Here is a 20,415-nt window from a genome sequence, read left to right on the forward strand (position 1 = left end):
TAAATTAGAAACATGCTTTTTAGTTGGGAAGCCTTTTTTTGAAATACTGATAAAGTCTTCTTCTATTTTGTTTGGGTTTTTACTGACTGTCTCTTTCTTGGTGACCTGTTATGTAGTGTCTTATTTGAAGATATCTGTAAAGGTCGAACAGATGTAGCAAAAACTTTTCTTGAAGTTGGGTAAATGATTTCAATTATTTTCTCTCAAATAGCTGATTAGTTGTGCTTAGACCTCCATCAGCCCATTGTCTGAGCCATCTGTCCCATGTAGAGGGAGGAAACTTGATATTGACACAATCGGCATGGCTCTTGAGATTGACTCCGGTCCCTTGAGTGTTTTTCTAACCGTACTCCAAACTTTAAGTGAATGCATTATCCTGTTATGTAGTATCTTATTTGAAGATATCTGTAAAGGTCATTCATAGCTAACATTTTTTTTTAAGTTGAGTAAGGGGGTTACATTTTAGAATGTTATAAAGCCACTTCATGTTTTGGCTTTTTACCAATCCTCCCATCCTCAGCATAGCTTCAGCATCATTTGGCTGGTAGCTGATGTGTCAGTCCATGATTCAAGGCTAGATTAGGTTGAGGTGTAGGAAGAAAGACTCTGAATGCATTTATTTTATGTCCATATTATATATGCTTTTTTTTGGTATTCAGGCTGCATACTGTCATCATACTGCATATAATTCAAGCAGCCTCCTTCTCCCTCTGTTCTACCTCCATATGATGAATGATTAATGCATTCTCAATTGGATTTACGACTACCCCTGCTGCTGCTTGCGGTTGGCCTGTTTTAAAGAAGTGCTCCAGCTTCGAGCTGCTTTTCTCAGACCAGACACGGGAGATTCCTTGAGTTTCAACTATAGCTTTATTCTTTTGCAGCTTTATTAGAAAGCCTGGGAGGTTGGTCTAATTTTAGGAGGTTCTTTTGGAAAGAAAAGGAAGATGGTTAAGTTAAAGATTTCAGACAAGAGAAATGTAATTGTAGTTTTGTATTTTTCTCTTGTTTAGGTTTTCTGGACCCTGAAAAGAAGCTTTTCTCTCATCGGATCCTTTCCAGAGATGAATGCATCGATCCTTTCTCCAAGACAGGAAATCTAAGGTAAGACCTGGCCTCTGTTAAAGGAGAGAGCAACACAAACTGTGGGCAGGTGAGTTAGTTACACACCTGACCCATCTAGATGCATTTTTATGCAGGGTTGTTTAAAGCAAAGGAAAAACATAATCAAGGTGAAACCAGTTGTACATCAGTCACTCCTGTGTGTGTACAGCTTTCAGTACCATCACTGGTGTCACGCTCTGCCACGATCCAGGTTTTTCGATGCAGGTCTCATTGATTGAAATGTGTGTTTTGTTTTTTCATACACATGTTTTGGTTTTAATTCACACACAACAGAGATTCAATTCCCCAAACAGCAATGCAGCCGTGGTGGCAGGTAGAAATGTTGTGTAACTGAGCGATTCGTGACATAAAACGATGCAGATGAAAGACCGTCACCCTGACCCCCCCTGACTCTTCAGAGTAGATCCATGCCTCCAATCAGTGGTTGATAGGGATTAGGGCTGAACAATTAATTGTATTTGCGATAAAATCTCGATATGATAAAACGCGATTTCTAACTGCAAAGGCTGCAATTTGACTGCTCAACGTGACTTGCGAGTGGAGTGGAGTGTAGCAGAGCAGAGCAGGGAGAGAAGTCAATGTTGCACTTTAACCTGTCGCAAAGTGGGCCCAGGCTCCACATAAACTGACACTGCAGAAAGGTTAGTACCAACGAGGGGCAGCCCGTCAGTTGTGTGGATTTATTTTGGCTATAAAAAAAGAAGATGCTGCGCAATGACAGGTATTGTGCAGAACCTGCAAACAATGTTTTCCATGTCAAAAACAATGCCAAATGCATTTATCCCTAAATCAAAATTTCCTTCATGACACAATGTATATAACTGACAGTATTAAACGGCTACATCATATTTAGGTGTTCAAAACGTTAACAATCTGAATATCAACGTGAGGAGCAGGCTTATAAGTAATCTCCGCAGACGTGGAGTCATAGAGTGAAGGCTCAGACTACAACATGTGGATTAACTGTAACAGGACAACTGAACAGAAACATAATTCAGACCCCCAGTGTCCAGTTTTCTTCCTACTAGTTCTTCTTGAGAAAAATCAGCATGTGAACGTGGTCAGGTGTCAGCCAGGAGTGCAACCGGGTCATAATCAGTCCGGCGGCGGAGAAAAAAAGGGAGACCTGTCCATTTTAGGGATGTCCCGTTCCATTTCAACTATCGGATCAGAGCCGATCTGGACGTTTTTTAATTGATCGGTAATCAGCATTTGAGCTGATCATCTCATCTGATCATTTACGTCCGCTGTCACTGAACACAATATTCAGTTGAAGGCGTGAGTGTAATTAAGTGTTCTGAGTTTGCTTAACTGTGTTTACATAATGAGGAGATAATAAATCGAATATTGATGTAGAACTCACATGTGCACCGCAAGACACGGCACAGAAAAAAGCTATACGCGAAGGCAAACGCATGAACCAAATACAGGACAGTCTGTTACATTAGCATTAGAATCCTCGTGGTTAGCGGCAGCTGCCGTTTTCCATACCGGCGTGCCCCTCTGTAGCTAGTGGCATGCAACCGGGCGTGTTTCGAATATTTACATTATCCGTCTCGCAGCCGGATGCTGCAGTTTTGAATCACGCTCTGTCTCGTTAGAGTCGCGTCCAGAGCAGCCTTGGGTTTAAGCGTGCTGTAATGATGCACACCAGTTTCTTGGTCTCATACAGCACAGCTTGTAAAACAGATTATGAGTTTACAACAATGCTAGCTAGATTACGTTAAATGGAATAAACATAAGACATGTTTTAGTTATTTGTTTAATGACTTATTTTTGTTAAAAGAAAAAAAAACAGTGCAGCTTAACGCTCTCATCTCTTGTGCAACTATTATCTAGGCAAACAGAAGTATCGTATCAGGACTTTGTATCGGCAAATATTCAATATAACAATCAGATCGGGATCGGGGGCCAGAACAGCTGATCGGGACATCCCTAGTTGTTGATGTTTTGAAATGGTTATTCAAGTACTAGCCTATCACAGCTTAGCAGAGGGGATCAAAGGGAGCTATCTTTGTTGGAAAGATAATGCTGGTCAGTGTGTGGTCTTGTTTCAGGTTGTAGGTGTTTCTTTGTTCCTGGTAGTGTGACAGTAACGGTGACAGTCAGTGCCGGCCTCTGTTACTCTCCTGCCTGGTGTGTCGGCTGCTGACGTTGTCTTCTGTAGTGTTTTAGTTAAAATGGTAAATGTAATAAGTGTGGTGTGTTTTCAGTTGAGACAAGGACAAATGAATTGGAAATGCACCATAAAAATGTCTCTGATCTTGTGCATGATAAAGTTAGCATCATACATTTCTGGCACAATGATGGAAAGAAAGACAATATTATTCTTGGCAGATTGCACATCCTGCAGCCCTGTGTTTTTTTTGCAGACTAAACCTACTGCATGACTCATTTGGCTTTTTAACAAGGTAATAATGGCGCCGTTCCTTAGCCCCCTTAGCGTTTGTACCATGGACTTTCTGTCGTCACTGTCAGTGGTTATGGATGAGCAGAAAGAGTAGAGATCTGCTCCCTCTCAGTGTTACTTATGAACAGCAATCAGTGACATCTTCTTTGTATATCAAAACAGGAGCACAAAAACATAAAATGAAATGCATCTTGTTTTGATTCATGGCAGAAAAGAATCTGTCGATACTTTGAGATGAATTCAGATCAGCTGCTTTTATCAGGACAAGTTTGTACGTCTGTCAGAAGCCTGTGCTGTTTTTAACTGCTGTGTGCACTTTTCCTGCAGGAATCTTTTCCCTTGTGGTGACTCAATGGTCTGCATAATTGATGACCGGGAGGATGTGTGGAAGTTTGCACCTAACCTCATCACTGTGAAGAAATACATCTACTTCCAGGGCACAGGAGACATCAACGCTCCCCCTGGATCGAGGGAGGCTCAGATGGCAAAGAAAGGTACTGTGCCTACACATCTTTGAGAATATTGCAGGCAGTTTACGCAACACTGAAGATCAAGTGGACAACCAAACATACACTGTGCACTGATTAGTTTCTGTTGCTGTGTGCAGATCCCTGAGAGAAGCACTTCTAGATGCAGTGACCAAGCAAGTGAGACCAGTTGAGTCACTATTCCTCGTCTGCCCTCCTCAGTTCAGAGTGCAAATGTTGGATGTTACACAGTCCATTACTTCCACTGAAATAAAGGCACAGGGTTTACTTTCCTTTGGCTCTGACAGAAACTGAATGTGATACGAGGACTTAGACTCAGATCAGTGTTGCACTGGGACCTCTTTTAATTCCATATAAATATATTTGAGTTTGAAGAGCGCTCCTTATTTGAGTTCTACTTAGATTTCAAATACATTTTACTCATAGTACTAGCCTCATACTTAACCTGGTACAGTCCACTGCTAATACAACAAGCTATAAGTGTTAAGGTACATTTCGACCAAGAGTTCCTGAGTCTTTTAGCCCCCAGAACTACTTTCCCCTGAACTTAAAGATTCCTGTGCCCCCATTGTTGTTTGCGTTTCCACCGTGGGCTGAAGTCCCGGCTAGATTGTGCAAATCAGGCCAGTGACGTATGGAGAAAATAAAAGTAAATGCACTACACCACTAGACCAGTAGAGGCAGTACAACAAAGAGGAATGCCATTCATCACAGATGACCCCATAGAAGCAGACGGACAGGCAGGTATCATTATGAGCAACACAACACTTAGCCTGTTAGCATGAAGAGACTCAGTTGGCGCTGTTTTAGATGGTGCTATATTTCATCACAGATGGATTCACTGAATCAACACGTGAGAGGAGATAAGCGCGAGTAGCAAAGGCGTTTAAAAAATCCTTTTGAACTAAAAAAGCTACGTCAGAGATCGGCCGGTGTTTTGGTGTAAACAGCGACCCTGTTAACTGGAGACTTTCAGCCGGATGCATCCCTCATAAATGTCTTTAGAAGATCATTAAATATCTGATGAGGATATTTTGAAATCTTAATAAAAACTAAACTAGTTTGCATTCTCAGGAACTCCCTCTGTGTTTCAACAGCTGTGTAAACTCCACAAACACTGACACGTTCAGCTGAAGGTCTCCAGTTTACAGGGTCACTTCTAAAACTGGAACACCGGGAGAGACGCATTCACGGTGGGCTGAGAGAAGACTACTGTTACAAGCTGCTAAATCAAGAGAATCTAATGAAACTAAAAACGAATGAAAGAAAGAGAAATCAAGTCAATCTCAGATGTGCATGATGGACGGCGGGCGGATTAAAAACACTGTGGTTAATCTACCAATCAGACACATTCAGCATTGCAGGCCCTGTTCCCCGAAAGTCCCTGGACCTTTCAAAAGTACTACCCCCCTAGCAGGGTCTTTTTAGGGGGGAGATTATCTACCCCTGAACTAAATTTAGACCCTGGGTCCACCGGCCCAAATGCACGTAGTTCTGGGTAAAGTTCCTCTGGCCAAAAAAATCGTCTAATGTTAGCTCACCTATTGGGGAAAGGCCAACGTTCAACCTTGTATTGACAGACTCATTATATCACAGTTTATTCCATTTGTTTCATTTGTTGTGGAGATGCATTCAAGTGAAGTCCACACACCTTTATCGACAAAGTCTTTCATGAATCATCAGCCCATGCTAGGAGAAGTTGTCAGTAAGGGTTCCAGTAATAATACTCTTTGTGTCCGTGTTTAACATGTGAAGGGAATCCTCAGAAAAACTCTGTTTGAATCCCTTCATAGTTATTACAGGAAACAATCTGTTTGGAGCCAGCCGGAGTGTCTCCCTTGGGGCTGTTGTAGGATCCCCCCTATTTACACCCACACTCAGGCTGTCACATCAATTAGTGATAACTCCTGGTTGCACTATTCCCATGTTACAACAGCTGCCAGGCTTTAGTGGCCCTTATTGTTGATACACTCAAATAGAAGCAGAGTTTTTTCTGATGTAGTTTAATACAGACTACGTTTAGACTGAAGCTGATTTGATTTCAATGTAAATATACATGTTTTCTTTAAATGCCTCACTTTGAAAGCGGACTTTATCAGGACATGCTACAGTAATCTCATAAATAGCAAACACATGTCAGTATAAAGGACATCATTAACTCAACAAAACCAAAGAATAAATAAGAGAAACTGGTTTGTTTGTCAATCAATCAATCTTTATTTATATAGCGCCAAATCAAAACAAACGTTCTCCTCAGACTCTTTCCAAACAGAGCAGGTCTAGACCACTCTATGTTCTATTATTAACAAAGACCCAACATCAAGACAGGATAAGATCCAGTCCCATCTTACAGACAGGACTCAGTCTGATCTCATCTTAATTCACCATGAGCAGAGCACTTTGCAGCATTTAGCAAGTTACAGTGGCAAGGACAAACTTCCTTTAACAGGCAGAAACCTCCAGCAGGACCAGACTCATGTAAGACACACATCTGCTGAGACCGAGTTGGAGAGAGAGATGATAGTGGTGAGACGGATAGTTGTAGTTGTAGCAGCGGGAGTCTGGCACGCACAAAGCAGCAGGTCATCTACGGCAGAGTTCCAGAGGAACCTATGAGACAAGAGAGCTCAGGGACTCCAGAAAGGTCTATGATTAGTAACTTTAATGGGACAGGGAGAATTAAAGTAAGTGATGAGAGAGGAGAGAGAGGGAGAAACAAAGGCTGATTTATACTTCTGCGTCGAATCGACGGCGTAGCCTACGCCGGGGGTCCGCGTTGCTCCCGTACCTACGCAGAGGCCTACACACTTAGCTGAAGTGCACCTCCTCCAAAATGTAACGACCCGTAGAATCGACGCGAACCGCAAGCCCTGTGATTGGTCCGCTCGGTGTTGCTGTGTTTCCCATTTACAGCACTTCCAGGACATCGGCTGCTCATCGGCCGTGTATTTCATCTCCTCCTCTCTATTCTTCATGTAATCTTGTCTGTATGATAAACAGCAACATGTATCAGCTGTAGATTAAAGGGATACTTCAGTGTTCTTCCGCTGCATCAGCACGGATACACGCCGATCAGCTGTTTGGATCAACAAGCACGTAGCATTTTTAGCAGACACTTTTAGGATCAAAAACTACAAACTGCAAAAATGAGTGATTCTGATAGCGACAATGACATGCCGATTTTTGTGGACACAAGAGGATACCTCTATGAACCAGAGTTTACAGAGTACCCGTGCTCATGCAGCGAAAGAACACAGGTCTTGAGGTGCGTCCGAAAATAGTGCCAAAACAAAAGGCAAACTGAATAGCTCCAATTTTTTCTACTGGTGCATGCATTTGCATTGTGATGAGTGCCTGGACCATATTTTCTTAACTTTGGCGAAATTACGCGAAATAGGAGGCCCCGTCCACAGAGAAAGTAGCCTAGCTTGCCTGCCGGTCCTCTGGGAATTTTCTCATTAAAGGGGAAGAGCTCACCGGCATGCATTGTGGCTAACAGGAGCACTAATGTAATGTAACTCATACGACCCCACTTCAAAAAAACTGAAATATCCCTTTAACATAACACGCTTTGAATCTCTGTGGAAAAGTAAACAGAGATCGTAGCGGGGCCATAAGCAGGTGACCGGCTATCAGAGAGACCACACTGCCCTCAAGCGCTTAGGAGGAGAATTGCTGCGCGACACGGACACACCGACATATGTGGGGCTCATGTCCGCGTCAGCCTCTGCTGTGTAGGGGAGACGCAGAAGTATAAATAAGCCTTTAGCCTGTAGCAGCATAACTAAGGTCTGATCCAGCTCTAACTATAAGCTTTATCAAAAAGTAAAGTTAGAAGCCTGCAATTAAAAGTAGAGAGGGTGTCTGCCTCCCAGACCCTGACTGGTCGGTTCATGGATTACTTGTTGAGTTTTAAACATTTATGAAGGAGACTAGACCAGAACAAACTGCCTTCTGACTCGAGGCATGAGGCACCCTTGACGATGACTTCAGGTTCCCTTGGCTGGCCTAGCTTGTTCGAATGCATAGGGCTGAAAGCAGCAACTCCTTCACTGATACAGACTGAGCTGCTGAGCTCTGTTCTCTTTCTGTGTGAAGTTTAAAAAAGCCTCTTTAGTTCTACATAAAAGTCAGAAACACTGTCTGAAAGTTTCACCATGCACAGTCTACAGTCTTTAGCTGCATTCGTGTTCTAGAGGCTACTGACCCGTGGCGGGTCTAGCATGCTCTGCCTCCTCACATTATTTAGCTTTTCCTCCTGTCTTTCCAGCCTCACTGTTCGGAGTCATACAGTACACTTCTTTAAACGAGTACTATCAATGAGTGTGTTTGTAGAGATTAGACGACACGTTTCTGTTCCATTTAATGAGTTCATGCCACTTTGCCTCCATTAAAAACACACAGCACTGTGTTGCGGATCATTCTGTGCTGCAGACAGTCATCACTTGTTTCACACTCATGTGGAGACATTATTAGTCACTGTGCCCAGAGGTATCTCATTTGCTGGGGAGGAAGAGTTTACACCACAAAGCTGCAGCTCAAACAGCTCTTCTTGATGTAAACTCAGTGTTATCCCTTGGACTGAATGTTACATTGTAAAGTATGATTGGCTGTTCAATGCAGTCTTCTTCTTCTGTCTAATGTTGGGTGGCAACTAGCGTTGCCACCCAACTCATTAGTGCCCCCCTTGCCAGTGGTTTGGACGTGTAATTACAGGTTTATTTATATCGAAATTTATTGAACATTTGTCGTATTTAAATTGAGAATAATTATATCCTGATAATTATCGTTGTCGAATTATTGCCCAGCCCTAGCTTAAAGGAACCTAGGAGGTCACAGACTTCATGTATGAGAGTTGAATGACTCTTTTATTATTTAACCAGATAGATAAAAAAATGTGCAAAATGAATTCATAGAATAAATTTCATGTCCTGAAATGCAATCCCCTTCTTCTCTTCATTCCATAATTATGTATATAATATTGAGGTCTGCTGTACTTTGCAGTTCTCAGGGTGGTTATTGGCTTTATTGACACCAGTATCCATTCATCTGTGACCTTGCTCGGTTACCTCACCTATCAACTCTGGTGCATATGTTCATGAATACTGTGCAGTCACCTTCTCGTATTCCTTCAGGAGGCCCGGCGAGTCGATCAGCAGAGAGTGCAGAGCCAGCAGGGACGCCTGGTGTGGACGAGCTGAGTAATGGCCCCAGGAAAAAGGAGAAAGACCAAAACACATCTGCAAAGGAAGAGTCCTCAACGTCACCGTCTTCTCAGGGAGCGCTATCGTATGAACGCACACATCCGTCAGGGGTCGTGGTGGATGAATCAGGTAAAGGGTCAGAAACTGAGGCAGAGTCTTTGCCAGGGTTAAGGGAAACTCAGGTGGACGACAGAACTAATGTTAAGGATGAAGAGAGCGTTAGGACACTGTTGACACGAGAAGCACAGGAGAGTGCGAACTCATCAGTACCAAGCCATGAGTCCAATAACTTGGACTTTGACCTTTCAAGTGACAGTGACAATGACTCCATAACAGAGAAGCCTCCCTCTTCAGGGAGCGACAGTGAAATCAAGTCAACAAAATCTGGACAGGAAAAGGCCACATATGAAGCTGGTGATGGGGAAGGGGCAAAGGAAGGGAACAGTACAGGTCACTGTGAGGAAGAAACCACTTCTGATGTGCCAGAACCGTCAGGAGTTCTGCTCCCTGATCCTGAGCTGGGAAACGGCTGCTCGGACCGGAGAGAGCCTGAAACTGAATCCCAGAATAGCGAACAATCTGGAGTCACCATGGGCGAGGAGCTGTTGGACCAGAGTATGGAAGATGAAGAGGAGGAAGAAGAGATCGATATTGACCAGGATGATCACCTGATCTACCTGGAGGAAGTGCTGGAAAGGATCCACGCAGAGTACTATGCACGTTACCAGGCCTACCTGATGAAGGAGGCTCCTGAAACACCGGACATCCGAAAGATTGTCCCAGAGCTTAAGAGCAAGACGCTGGAGGGCACGATGATTGTGTTCAGTGGCCTGTACCCGACCAACTACCCTATGGAGAGGACCAGGGAGTTCTACCACGCCAAAGCACTAGGGGCCAAGATCGGCAAGAATCTGCTTCTGAGCTCCAAAGATCCAAGTCGGACGACACATCTCATCGCAGCAAGAGCTGGTGGGTACAAACAATAGCTCTATGAATTATTTGACACATGCATCCCTCCATACTCTGAGTTTATTTCTCAGTGCATAAATGTGGGTTTTATATATTCTGTAAATAATATTACGTTTATTAAATGTATATATTACACAAAGTACCTTTTACATTAGATAAGATGCTTACTGAAATATCCCCTTTAGAGAATGTGTTCCGGGCTCTGTCCTGTAGCTAGTCATACATACTGCATAGTTTTTGTAACTCTCGTCACGGTGACACAGACAAAGCTTAGTTCTTTAAAACGGGCGTTTAATTCAGGCCTTGTGGAGCACAAAGACGCCGTGAGAACTGCAATCAGTACGTACAAAGTACATTATACAGTGGATCGCAAAAGTTTGCACACCCCTGTTAAAAGGCCAGGTTTTGTGATGTAAAGAAATGAGACCAAGATAAGTCATGTCAGAACTTTTTCCACCTTTAATGTGACCTATAACATGAACAATTCAACTGAAATTCTTAAAAAAATCTTTTAGGGGGAAAATATAAACACTAAAAATCTAAAATAATGTGGTTGCATAAGTGTACACACCCTTTAACTAATCATTGTTTGAAGCACCTTTTGATTTTATTACAGCACTCGTAGGAGTCTATTAGCATGGCACATCTTGACGTGGTGATATTTGTCCATTCTTCTTTATGAAAAAGCTCCAAATCCATCAGATAGTGAGGGCATCTCCTATGCACAGCCCTCTTCAGACCACCCCACAGATATTCAACTGGATTCAGGTCTGGACTCAGGTCTGGACTCTGGCTGGGCCATTCCAAAACTTGAATCTTCTTCTGGTGAAGCCATGCTGTTGTTGATTTGGATGTATGCTTTGGTTTGTTGTCGTGTTGAAAGGTGAAGTTCCTCTTCATCCTCATCTTTCTAATGGAGGTCTGGAGGTTTTGTTTTAAACTGACTGGTGTTTGTAACTGTTCATACTTCCCTCCACCTTGACTAAGGCCCTGGTTCCAGCTAAAGAAAAACAGGCCCAAAGCATGATGCTGCCCCCACCATGCTTCTCTGTGGGTCTGGTGTTCTTTATGTGATGGGCAGTGTTGTTTTTATGACAAACATACCTTTTGGAATTATGGCCAAAAAGTTCAACCTTGGTTTGATCAGACCATGAAACATTTGATGCTTTTGGGAGACTTCATGTGTGTTTTTGAAACATGTTGCCAGGCTTGGATGTTTTTCTTCATAAGAAAAGTCTTCCGTCTTGTCACCCTACCCATAGCAGAAACATATGAAGAATAGGAGAGATGTTGTCACATGTAGTACACAGACAGTGCTGGTCAGAAATCCCTGCAGCTCCTTTAATGTTGCTGTAGGCCTCTTGGAAGCCTCCCTGACCAGTTTTCTTCTGGTCTTTTCATCAGTTTTGGAGGGATGTCCAGTTCTTGGTAATGTCACTGTTGTTCCATATTTTCTCCACTTGATGATGACGGTCTTCACTGTGGTCCATGGTATATCTAATGCCTTGGAACATGTTTGTACCCTTCTCCTGACTGATACCTTTCAACAATGAGATCCCTCTGCTGCTTTGGAAGCTCTCTGTGGACCATGGCTTTTGCTGTAAGATGAACTGAGGAAACGTCATGAAAATCCTCCTAGAACAGCTGATCTTTATTGGGATTAATCAAAGTCACTTTAAATTATGACAGGTGTATACTGAGTACTGTTTGTCATGCGTTTGAATGTGATTGGTTAATTCTGAACACAGCCACATCCCCAGTTATAAGAGGGTATGTACACTTATGCAACCACATTATTTTAGATTTTTATTTTTTATTCTTTCCCCTAAAAGATATTAATTTTTATTTCAGTTGAATTGTTAACGTTATAGGTCACATTAAAGGTGGAAAAAGTTCTGACGTGATTTATTTTGGTCTCAATTTTTTACATCACAAAACCTGGCATTTTAACAGGGGTGGGAGACTTTTGAAATCCACTGTACATATCAGAGTAAAGTAAATACAAAAATATTCGTAGTACATTCATAAATAAAGTGATAATAATGTGGACAAAATGAAACAACTTTTAACTGGGGCTCTTTTTAAATGGAGGAGATCAACACATCTGGCTGAAATGAGAGTTTGCTGAAGTTTGAACTGCAGCCTCAGTGAATGAATCCAGAGGCAGATGACTGCAGGCTCCAGGAGGCACATTCAGCATCAATTAAGCACATAACGTAAAATACTTTCTTTTTTTTAGTTTCCAGATAATAACGAGCATAGGTAAAAGAAATGTCCCTGTCAATCTCATTATTCATGCCTTTCTGAATCCATATTCAGGCTTGGAGTGGTTAGGAGATATTATAATTTAATCAAAAGGTTAAATGTCACATGATGACACCCCTGAGATGAATTTCTGTAATGTCGTAGGGGCCCAGTGAAAAGACTCCCTATTCTCTATCCCTCATGTGTCTGGTTGAGTTTTTTTTTTTTTAGTTTTTATTTCAAATTCAACAATTTATACAATAGTATTCACAATTCTTCATTTTTCCTTTTTTGTTTACAGCTGTATCTATATGATTACAAGGATAAGCACAACAATAAAATAAAAATAACCCAGCAAGATAGATATGACTTAACTCTGTCATAAGGTAAAAAATATAAATATACATACAAAAAAAAGAAAAAAGCAGATGCGGCTGTGTGGGTGTGGGTGGGTGTGGGTTTGTGTGGGTTTGTGTGGGTTTGTGCGGGTGTGTGCGGGTGCGTGAGCATGCGTGCGTGTACACATGTATGTCGTAGCTTCAGCTTAGAAGCATTACTGAAATGGCAGGGTTTCATCTTTTCATGAATGTTTCTTTCTGTAGTCTTAGGGAGTATGTTATGCGTTCCATGTGATAGATTTCCAATACCTTCTCAGTCCATCTACTATATGTCGGAGGGTCAGGTTTTAGCCATTTAGTTGTTATACATTTCAGAACAGCTGTAATAAGTATTTGTAAGAGATATTTTTCAGCTCTACCATCATGCCTCTTGGTGTTCGACCCAGTAGTGCTACTGTTGGATCTTTTGTAAGCTTTTGATGGAATATAATTTCTAGTGCTTTAAAAACCTCCTCCCAAAATGTTTTTAATTTGGCACATGTCCAGAACACGTGAGTATGGTCGGCATGTTGTCTACTACAATTTCTCCAACATATATTAGAATATGCTGGGCCCATTTTAGCCACTTTAACTGGCATCCGGAAGAATCTCATTATCACCTTCCACTTGAATTCCCCACGTGAATTAGAATTGGTTACAAGATGGGCTTCAGTGCATATTTCCTCACGTGTTCTCCAGTATGACTACATTCATTTCGGTTTCTTATCTGCTTTTTATCTGCAATGTATTATCAAAGTCATACCTGAAAATATTTGATAAAAATGACATATGATCTTCTTACCCTTGTTTCCAGTTTGTACTTTTAACAGACATTCCTCAATTGGGGTGGGTTCCAAGACTTTATTCCATTTTTTTTGTTTAGTCAAAAATGTCCCTGTAAGGGAGTAGCACAAAAACTTTTTTCGATGTTTAGACAGCGTACCAAACGGAGCCTGCAGCTGGCGGGCGCGCGCACTCACCGCGAGGCAGAGTATTACGTTTATTTTCTACAGTCTATGGTTGAGACTGACCCTCTCGCTCCGACTACCTGCCCTGTTTCTAACCGTTCCTCTGTGCGTGAATGCCCAACAAGTAAATTGTGTGTCCTGTTATTATAAAGAGACGGAGAACTTACTTTTTCCGTCCGCAGGCATTCACGTGTGTTCATTGATAAACTCCCGAAAGAGCAATTAGACGCTACGAGCATGTGTCAGCTAATATATCTAATCACCTATATAATCCTGTTTCTGTTCCTTTCTTGTTAAATTAAATTAATATGTTAAATTAAACAAATTTGAGATTTTTTTTTTTTAAATTAATATTTATTACCACATAAACACACAAAAGTACCGGAAATTGGTACCGTTGAGTACCGGTACCGATTCCCAGGTACCGGGTATCGGTACCGTATCGGTTCAAATGTGAAAGGTACCCATCCCTAGTGCAGCCCAGAAGTAGTGCCTAAGATCTGGAAGTTTCAGGCCTCCATGGGATTTAGGAAGTTGTAGTGTTTTCAGTCTAACTCTTGGCCTTCGTCCCTGCCAAATGAACTTTGAATTAAGTCTATCTAATTTATCAAATGTGGATTTAGGAATATCAATTTTGCAGCATCTGAAACAGGTAGAGAAGCTTAGGGAGTATATGCATTTGTACGCTTTCAATACGGCCTAACAGAGATAGTGGAAGAGTTGACCACCAGTCCAGATCCCGACTAATATTCTGAGTTATGGGTTTGCAGTTTGTATCATATAGGTTTTTTAATGATCGTGGAATCTGAATGCCAAGATATCTAATACCATCTTTTGTCCGTTTAAAACCACTTTGAAGTTTGACTGATTGTGAAATATTACCACTTATATCCATAGCTATGGTTTTATCTACATTTAGTTTATAGCCTGAGAGGAGCCCATATGTGGAAATAACGTCTTTTAGGTGAGGGATTGTAGTTGCAGGTTCAGTTAGATATAAGAGAACATCATCTGCGTACAGCGATAATTTATTTATGATGTTCTCTACTCATTGTCAGTCCCTTTATGTCCGTGTTGTCTCTAATGAGTTGAGCTAGTGGTTCAATACAGATATTAAACAATAGAGGTGATAGGGAACAACCCTGTCTACACCCACATTCAAGAACAAAACGGTCTGATAAGAACCCATTCACTTTAACAGCACTTTGCGGGTTAGAGTGTAGTGTTTGGATCCACCTCTGTAAGCCCTAGGAAAACGTAACCTTGAAGGTCTTAAGGCGATCAAAAATGAGCATTGCTTTAAACTGATATAAATATGTCATATATTGATGGATCATTCCAATTTTTTTTTAAATCTTTTAATTAACTTCAGTATTAATGTGACATACTGAATGTTCACTAATATTATAATTAACCCTTTAGTTACGACGTGTTTAAGAGCCAGAGAGAGGAATTTAGGGGAAGAAAATCACCAAAAATGGATCAGCTCCTGCATAATATAATGAAAACTGGAATTCTTTTTTTGAGTCAACACATTTTGACATATGTTGATGACTTACAACAACACTTTTTTTATCACTGCATTATTTTTCATGTAATGTCCTATGTTTAAAAAAGTTACGTTGAAGGTCTTAAGGCGATCAAAAATGGGCATTGCTTTAAACTGATATAAATATGTCATATATTGATGGATCGTTCCAATTTTTTTTTTAATCTTTAAATTAACTTCAGTGTTAATGATACATACTAAACATTCACTAATATTATAATTAACCCTTTAGTTAACACGTGTTACAGTGCCAGAGAGAGGAATTTAGGGGATGAAAAAACACTAAATTATTATCTCCTGTATAATACAATGAAAACTGGAAAAAAAAATTTGGGGTCAACACATTTTAACATATGTTGATGACTCACAACAACACTAATTAAATGACTGCATTATTTTTTTTGCAAAGTCATGTTTTTTATCAAAAAGTCACAATTTTGGCCTCAAATTGACCAAAAGTGGGCAGTCTAAACTGTTATAAATATGCCATACAATAATATATTTTTTCTAATTTTGAAAAAAAATCTTTCAATGGAAGTCATTCATCACTATCAATTGAAACAAATTTTATTTTCAAAAGTTTAACCCTTCATATGCCAGTCTGTGACTGATCCTTTGTTATGAAAAAACCCATGAAAATTGAGCTTTCTCTATAGGTTTTTGGCTATAATTTGATCCCCCCTACACACACACACACATTACTGTCACCATGCACATATACATACATCAATCTTGAGGATCAATATCAACACACAGAGACCTTCCTTGGTTGAATCTAATTTCAAAATTGCATGGAAGGCTCCAAATTGTAAAACTATAGCAAAAATTCCCAAAAAGAGCCAAAAAAATGATAATCAAAACCTACATGAAGTTTGGCCCACAGTGGAAACATGAAAAGTGGTTCATTCAGCTGAAAACCCTGAACATCATAGATTTTGAAGGCAAACCTACAATGTCAAAGCTGTTTTGAAAAAAAATATGATTTTTTCCTGCAGAATAATGGCATTCAAACTTTGAGTGTTTTATGCTTTTAGGTGGGGATTTAATCAGGGCATTTTTCCCATAAGGAATTCATTACTCCAATTTTGGCTACAGATATTCCCACACACACAAAATAATTTCACTAAACACACACATACACCACTTCCAGACATCTCAAGGTATGCAGTGAACTCAAAAAAGTCTGAACCCATTTGCCCTTTGGTACTCTAGAGCAGGATTTGTGCCCCTAGTGGACAAAGGGAGAGTAGCATGAATTTGGCAAAGGGATGAAAACTAAGAAAATGGCGCCATCTGGTGTTCTATGGTAAAAATCAAAATTTTAGGTCCCTGTGGTTTGGTTCACAACAATGAGTAACTCAGAACCTTTTTTTCTGATGTAGTAATTCCAGGATCAAAAAACGTGGTTTGAATGGGTTTCAATGGCTGCCATTTTTGGCTTAAGAGCACGAACGTTGTCTGTATTCAACAATGATATAGGCCTGTACGATTCACATTTAGTGGAATCCTTGCCTTCCTTGTGTATGACAACTATGGTTGCCTCCTTCCAAGAGGGGGCCATAGGCCCAGATTGTAGTGCACTTTCTGAGGTTATTGTATCAAACATGTTTTGAAGAAATTTCCTGTCACTCTCGGGTGGGTAATGTCTGTTTTTAATGCAGTGATTTCCTCCAGTCCCCCCAAAGGGGACAATAAGTGGTTCCCAGTGTTCGAGCTGATTCCTGCGTAGGACCTTGAAACAGCCTGTTCTTGTTATTAGACTCACCTGATTGACAGAAACACGGTTCACTGCAGTCTGACATTTCGTGCTGAGGGATGTTTATTTTTATTTTTTTACGACGCTTCAAAAACAAAAGATGATGACAAGGACATTATATGGATACTTGATTTGCACTTCTGAGACCAAATTATGCTGATGCTAAAATAATATATTAATCTGTATGGCCTGATCTATGTCATCTGAACCTGACGGCTACAAGGTGTTGTATTTTATCATGGGTGGTGATTAGACCAGTATTTTTTAACCCCTCTCTGTATTTAACTGTCATCAGATGTTACTGCTTCAGCAGACCTGCGTTTTACTTCTTAGTGCATTTATACATTACAACAAACAAACATTACAGCTTCTGCTGAAGAGCAGTAAAAGAGGATTCAAGCCTTCATTGAGACCAGTTCTAGTTTGCTTTCTGAGAGAGGCACTCCTTAGCTGCTCGTGTTGTGCCTGAGTAAGACAGAAAGATTCCCATAAGGCAAAGATAGGATCGGGGCAGTATCATCAGAAAATGTCACAGTCTTAAAAGTTTGCTGCAACTACATTTTGTGTTTGTAGAATTGTACATTCATTTCAGAAATAGCCCATGTGTTGCCAGTACAGTTAACCCTCATCTATTTAATCATAGACCTGCCCTGTTTGGTGACTGTCCTAGCTGACTAGTTTTTGTGGAGCATCATGTTAGTTTAATAACGTCAGTATCTTTTGGAGGAATATCACAAAAACAGGCATGAGTTGTTTGTCTGAAGGCATTTTTCGGAGGAACTTTACCCCTGAACAAAATGCTTTTGACCCGTGGAACCATGGTCTAAATTTAGTTCAGGGGTATTTAATCTCACCCTGCTTGAGGGGTAGTACTTTTCAAAGGTACCGGGACTTTTGGGGCCCGGCCTGCAATGCTGAACATGTCTGATTTTTTATAGTATTTCTAGTATTTATTACTAGAATTAAGATTTCAAAATATCCTCATCAGATATTTGATGATCGTCTAAAGATGATTATGAGGGATGCATCCGGCTGAAAGTCTCCAGTTAACAGGGTCGCTGTTTAAACCAAAACACCAGACGATCTCTGCCACGGCCTTTTGAGTTCAAAAGGATTTTAAAGCCGTGTTGAAACGTCTTTGCTACTCGCGCTTATCTCCTCTCACGTGTTGATTCAGTGAATCCATCTGTGATGAAATATAGCACCATCTAAAACAGCGCCAGCTGAGTATCTTCATGCTAACAGGCTAAGTGTCGTGTTGCTCATAATGATACCTGCCTGTCCGTCTGCTTCTATGGTGTCAAATGTAGCTGTCCCTGCACACAATGGGCATGACGGGTCCCTCCCAACCAAATGTTTGAGGTTCTGGGGTGTGGAAACACATCGAATGTTGCCTCTTACAGGAATCTAATGCGGTTATCATCCATGCACCACAGGTCTCTCCAGCCAAATTCATGCATCACCCACCAGTGTTAATTTCGTTAACGTAATTATGACTATAAATGTTCGTCAACGACTCATTTTGTCATGACGAAAACGAGACTATGACGAGCTAAAGTGCATCACTGATAATAAAAACTCTGACGAACGTATGTTTTGATTTTGTTGACGACTGTGCGTCTAATCTTTTCGTTATTATTTGAGGGGCAAAGTGTTAGCTTGGTCTCTACCTGCAGCAGGAGTGCTTTATGAACCAGCTCTCCTTACCTCCATGCATCTGTCTCATCTTCATTGATGAATTTTACCCCCGGTGTGCATTAGTGACAAAGACACAACCAGGGGACATCTGTTTCTGTTTTACTGTTGGACCAGCTCTTAGTTATGCCGCTAAAGGCGTAGACTGCCACACTGGGATCCTGTCTTTCCCTCTCTCTCCTCTCTCTTCCTGTCTCTTACGTTAACTCTTCCTGTCCCATTAAAGTTACTAACCATAGACCTTTCTAGAGTCTCTCAACTCCTTGTTGAAAGATGCAGATGCATTTCAGAGCGCCCTGAACTGACTGTCTGTCCAGTGCGACTGTCACTGCAGGTGCATTCAGGGACCGTCGTATATGTGAAATACAGTCCTTTCATGACATTTTTCTATGAATCAAGAGAATCAAAATACAGTCACAGTGGTCACATCAAAATGTTGACTTTTTAGCAGGGACAGGCTGAATTATATAACTTCAGATATTACACAAGCAAGAGTGTTAAAGGAGTGAAATGTTGACGATTTCAACACTGTTACCAATATCTGATGGACCACATGAATTATTTAAAGAGTGAAGATGTTTCGGCAAAAAACAAAGATTAATATGTTTGGAGTTTTCGTCGACTAAAATTAGATTGAAACTATAAAGGGCGGAAAAAACTAAAATGTAACTAAAACTAACAGGCATTTTCGTCTTAAGACTAAGACTAAATCTAAAATAGCTGCCAGAATTAATACTGTCACCCACATGGTGACAAATACCCTTTAACAGGTAGGCTCAGATGGCCCTAGAATCAAGGTGCAGCTGTTGGAATGTGCAGGTTTTTTCAGCTACTAACATACTTATACTTTCAAAACAACGATGAAATACGAAATAAACATGTGACACTTCACAAATCGTGCACAGCGACTGATCAGGATGTGTGCTCACACAGTGGTCGTCAATATGTGAACAAGCATTGGATTTTAAGCCACGCATGACTGAAGTGACCTAAGGTTAATGAGCTTTAAGATGGTCTTTGTGTTAAACATCAATAACATTTTATTCAAGCAGAAACACTCCTTTCTGTGTACCTCACTGAACAAAACATGACTTTGGATTTTAAAGAAAACTAATGAGTGCACAATGAAAGGACTGAGACTTTATTGTCTAACCATTGATCTGAATCCTGCAGATCCACAGAGGGTTGAGCTAGCGTTCGATCATGAGCTCAGTATTTTCACCTTCTGCTCCTCAGGCACAGAGAAGGTCCGCCAGGCCCAAGGCTGTAAGCACCTCCATGTGGTCAACCCTGACTGGCTTTGGAGCTGTCTGGAGCGCTGGGAGAGAGTGGAGGAGCAGTTGTACCCTCTCAAAGAGGACTATTCAAGAACACCAAGGTAAAGCATAGTTCATGTTGATCACAGTTTGGGGTGTGCGATAGGACGTTACCAGATAGTGAAGGATTGGAACATTCCTACTTTCTGCCAATACAGAGAGATTGTAGTATCCACACGTTCGATCTGTTGCAATTCTACGCTCATAAACACGCATGTCCACGTCATTTTTAATGCACTGTCTCAGACCACATCCCAACAAACGTTCTCCTCAGACACTTCCAAACAGAACAGGTCTAGACCGTTCTCTATGTT

At 41.0% G+C, this 20,415-nt stretch overlaps 1 protein-coding gene across 3 annotated transcripts in view; it reads left to right on the forward strand.

Annotated features, from left to right (window-relative positions):
• ctdp1 (CTD (carboxy-terminal domain, RNA polymerase II, polypeptide A) phosphatase, subunit 1) overlaps positions 1 to 20,415 on the forward strand; it is a 140,859-nt gene that overhangs the window by 21,745 nt on the left and 98,699 nt on the right. For all 3 annotated transcript variants that reach the window (XM_034704477.1, XM_034704476.1, XM_034704475.1), the window contains exons 6-9: positions 1,014 to 1,104; positions 3,863 to 4,029; positions 9,159 to 10,196; positions 20,022 to 20,163. In XM_034704477.1, coding sequence (XP_034560368.1) covers positions 1,014 to 1,104; positions 3,863 to 4,029; positions 9,159 to 10,196; positions 20,022 to 20,163 — 1,438 coding nt within the window. The remainder of the gene's footprint in view (positions 1 to 1,013; positions 1,105 to 3,862; positions 4,030 to 9,158; positions 10,197 to 20,021; positions 20,164 to 20,415) is intronic.

The sequence above is a fragment of the Notolabrus celidotus genome, chromosome 16 (assembly GCF_009762535.1).
Source record: "Notolabrus celidotus isolate fNotCel1 chromosome 16, fNotCel1.pri, whole genome shotgun sequence".
NCBI lineage: Eukaryota > Metazoa > Chordata > Actinopteri > Labriformes > Labridae > Notolabrus > Notolabrus celidotus.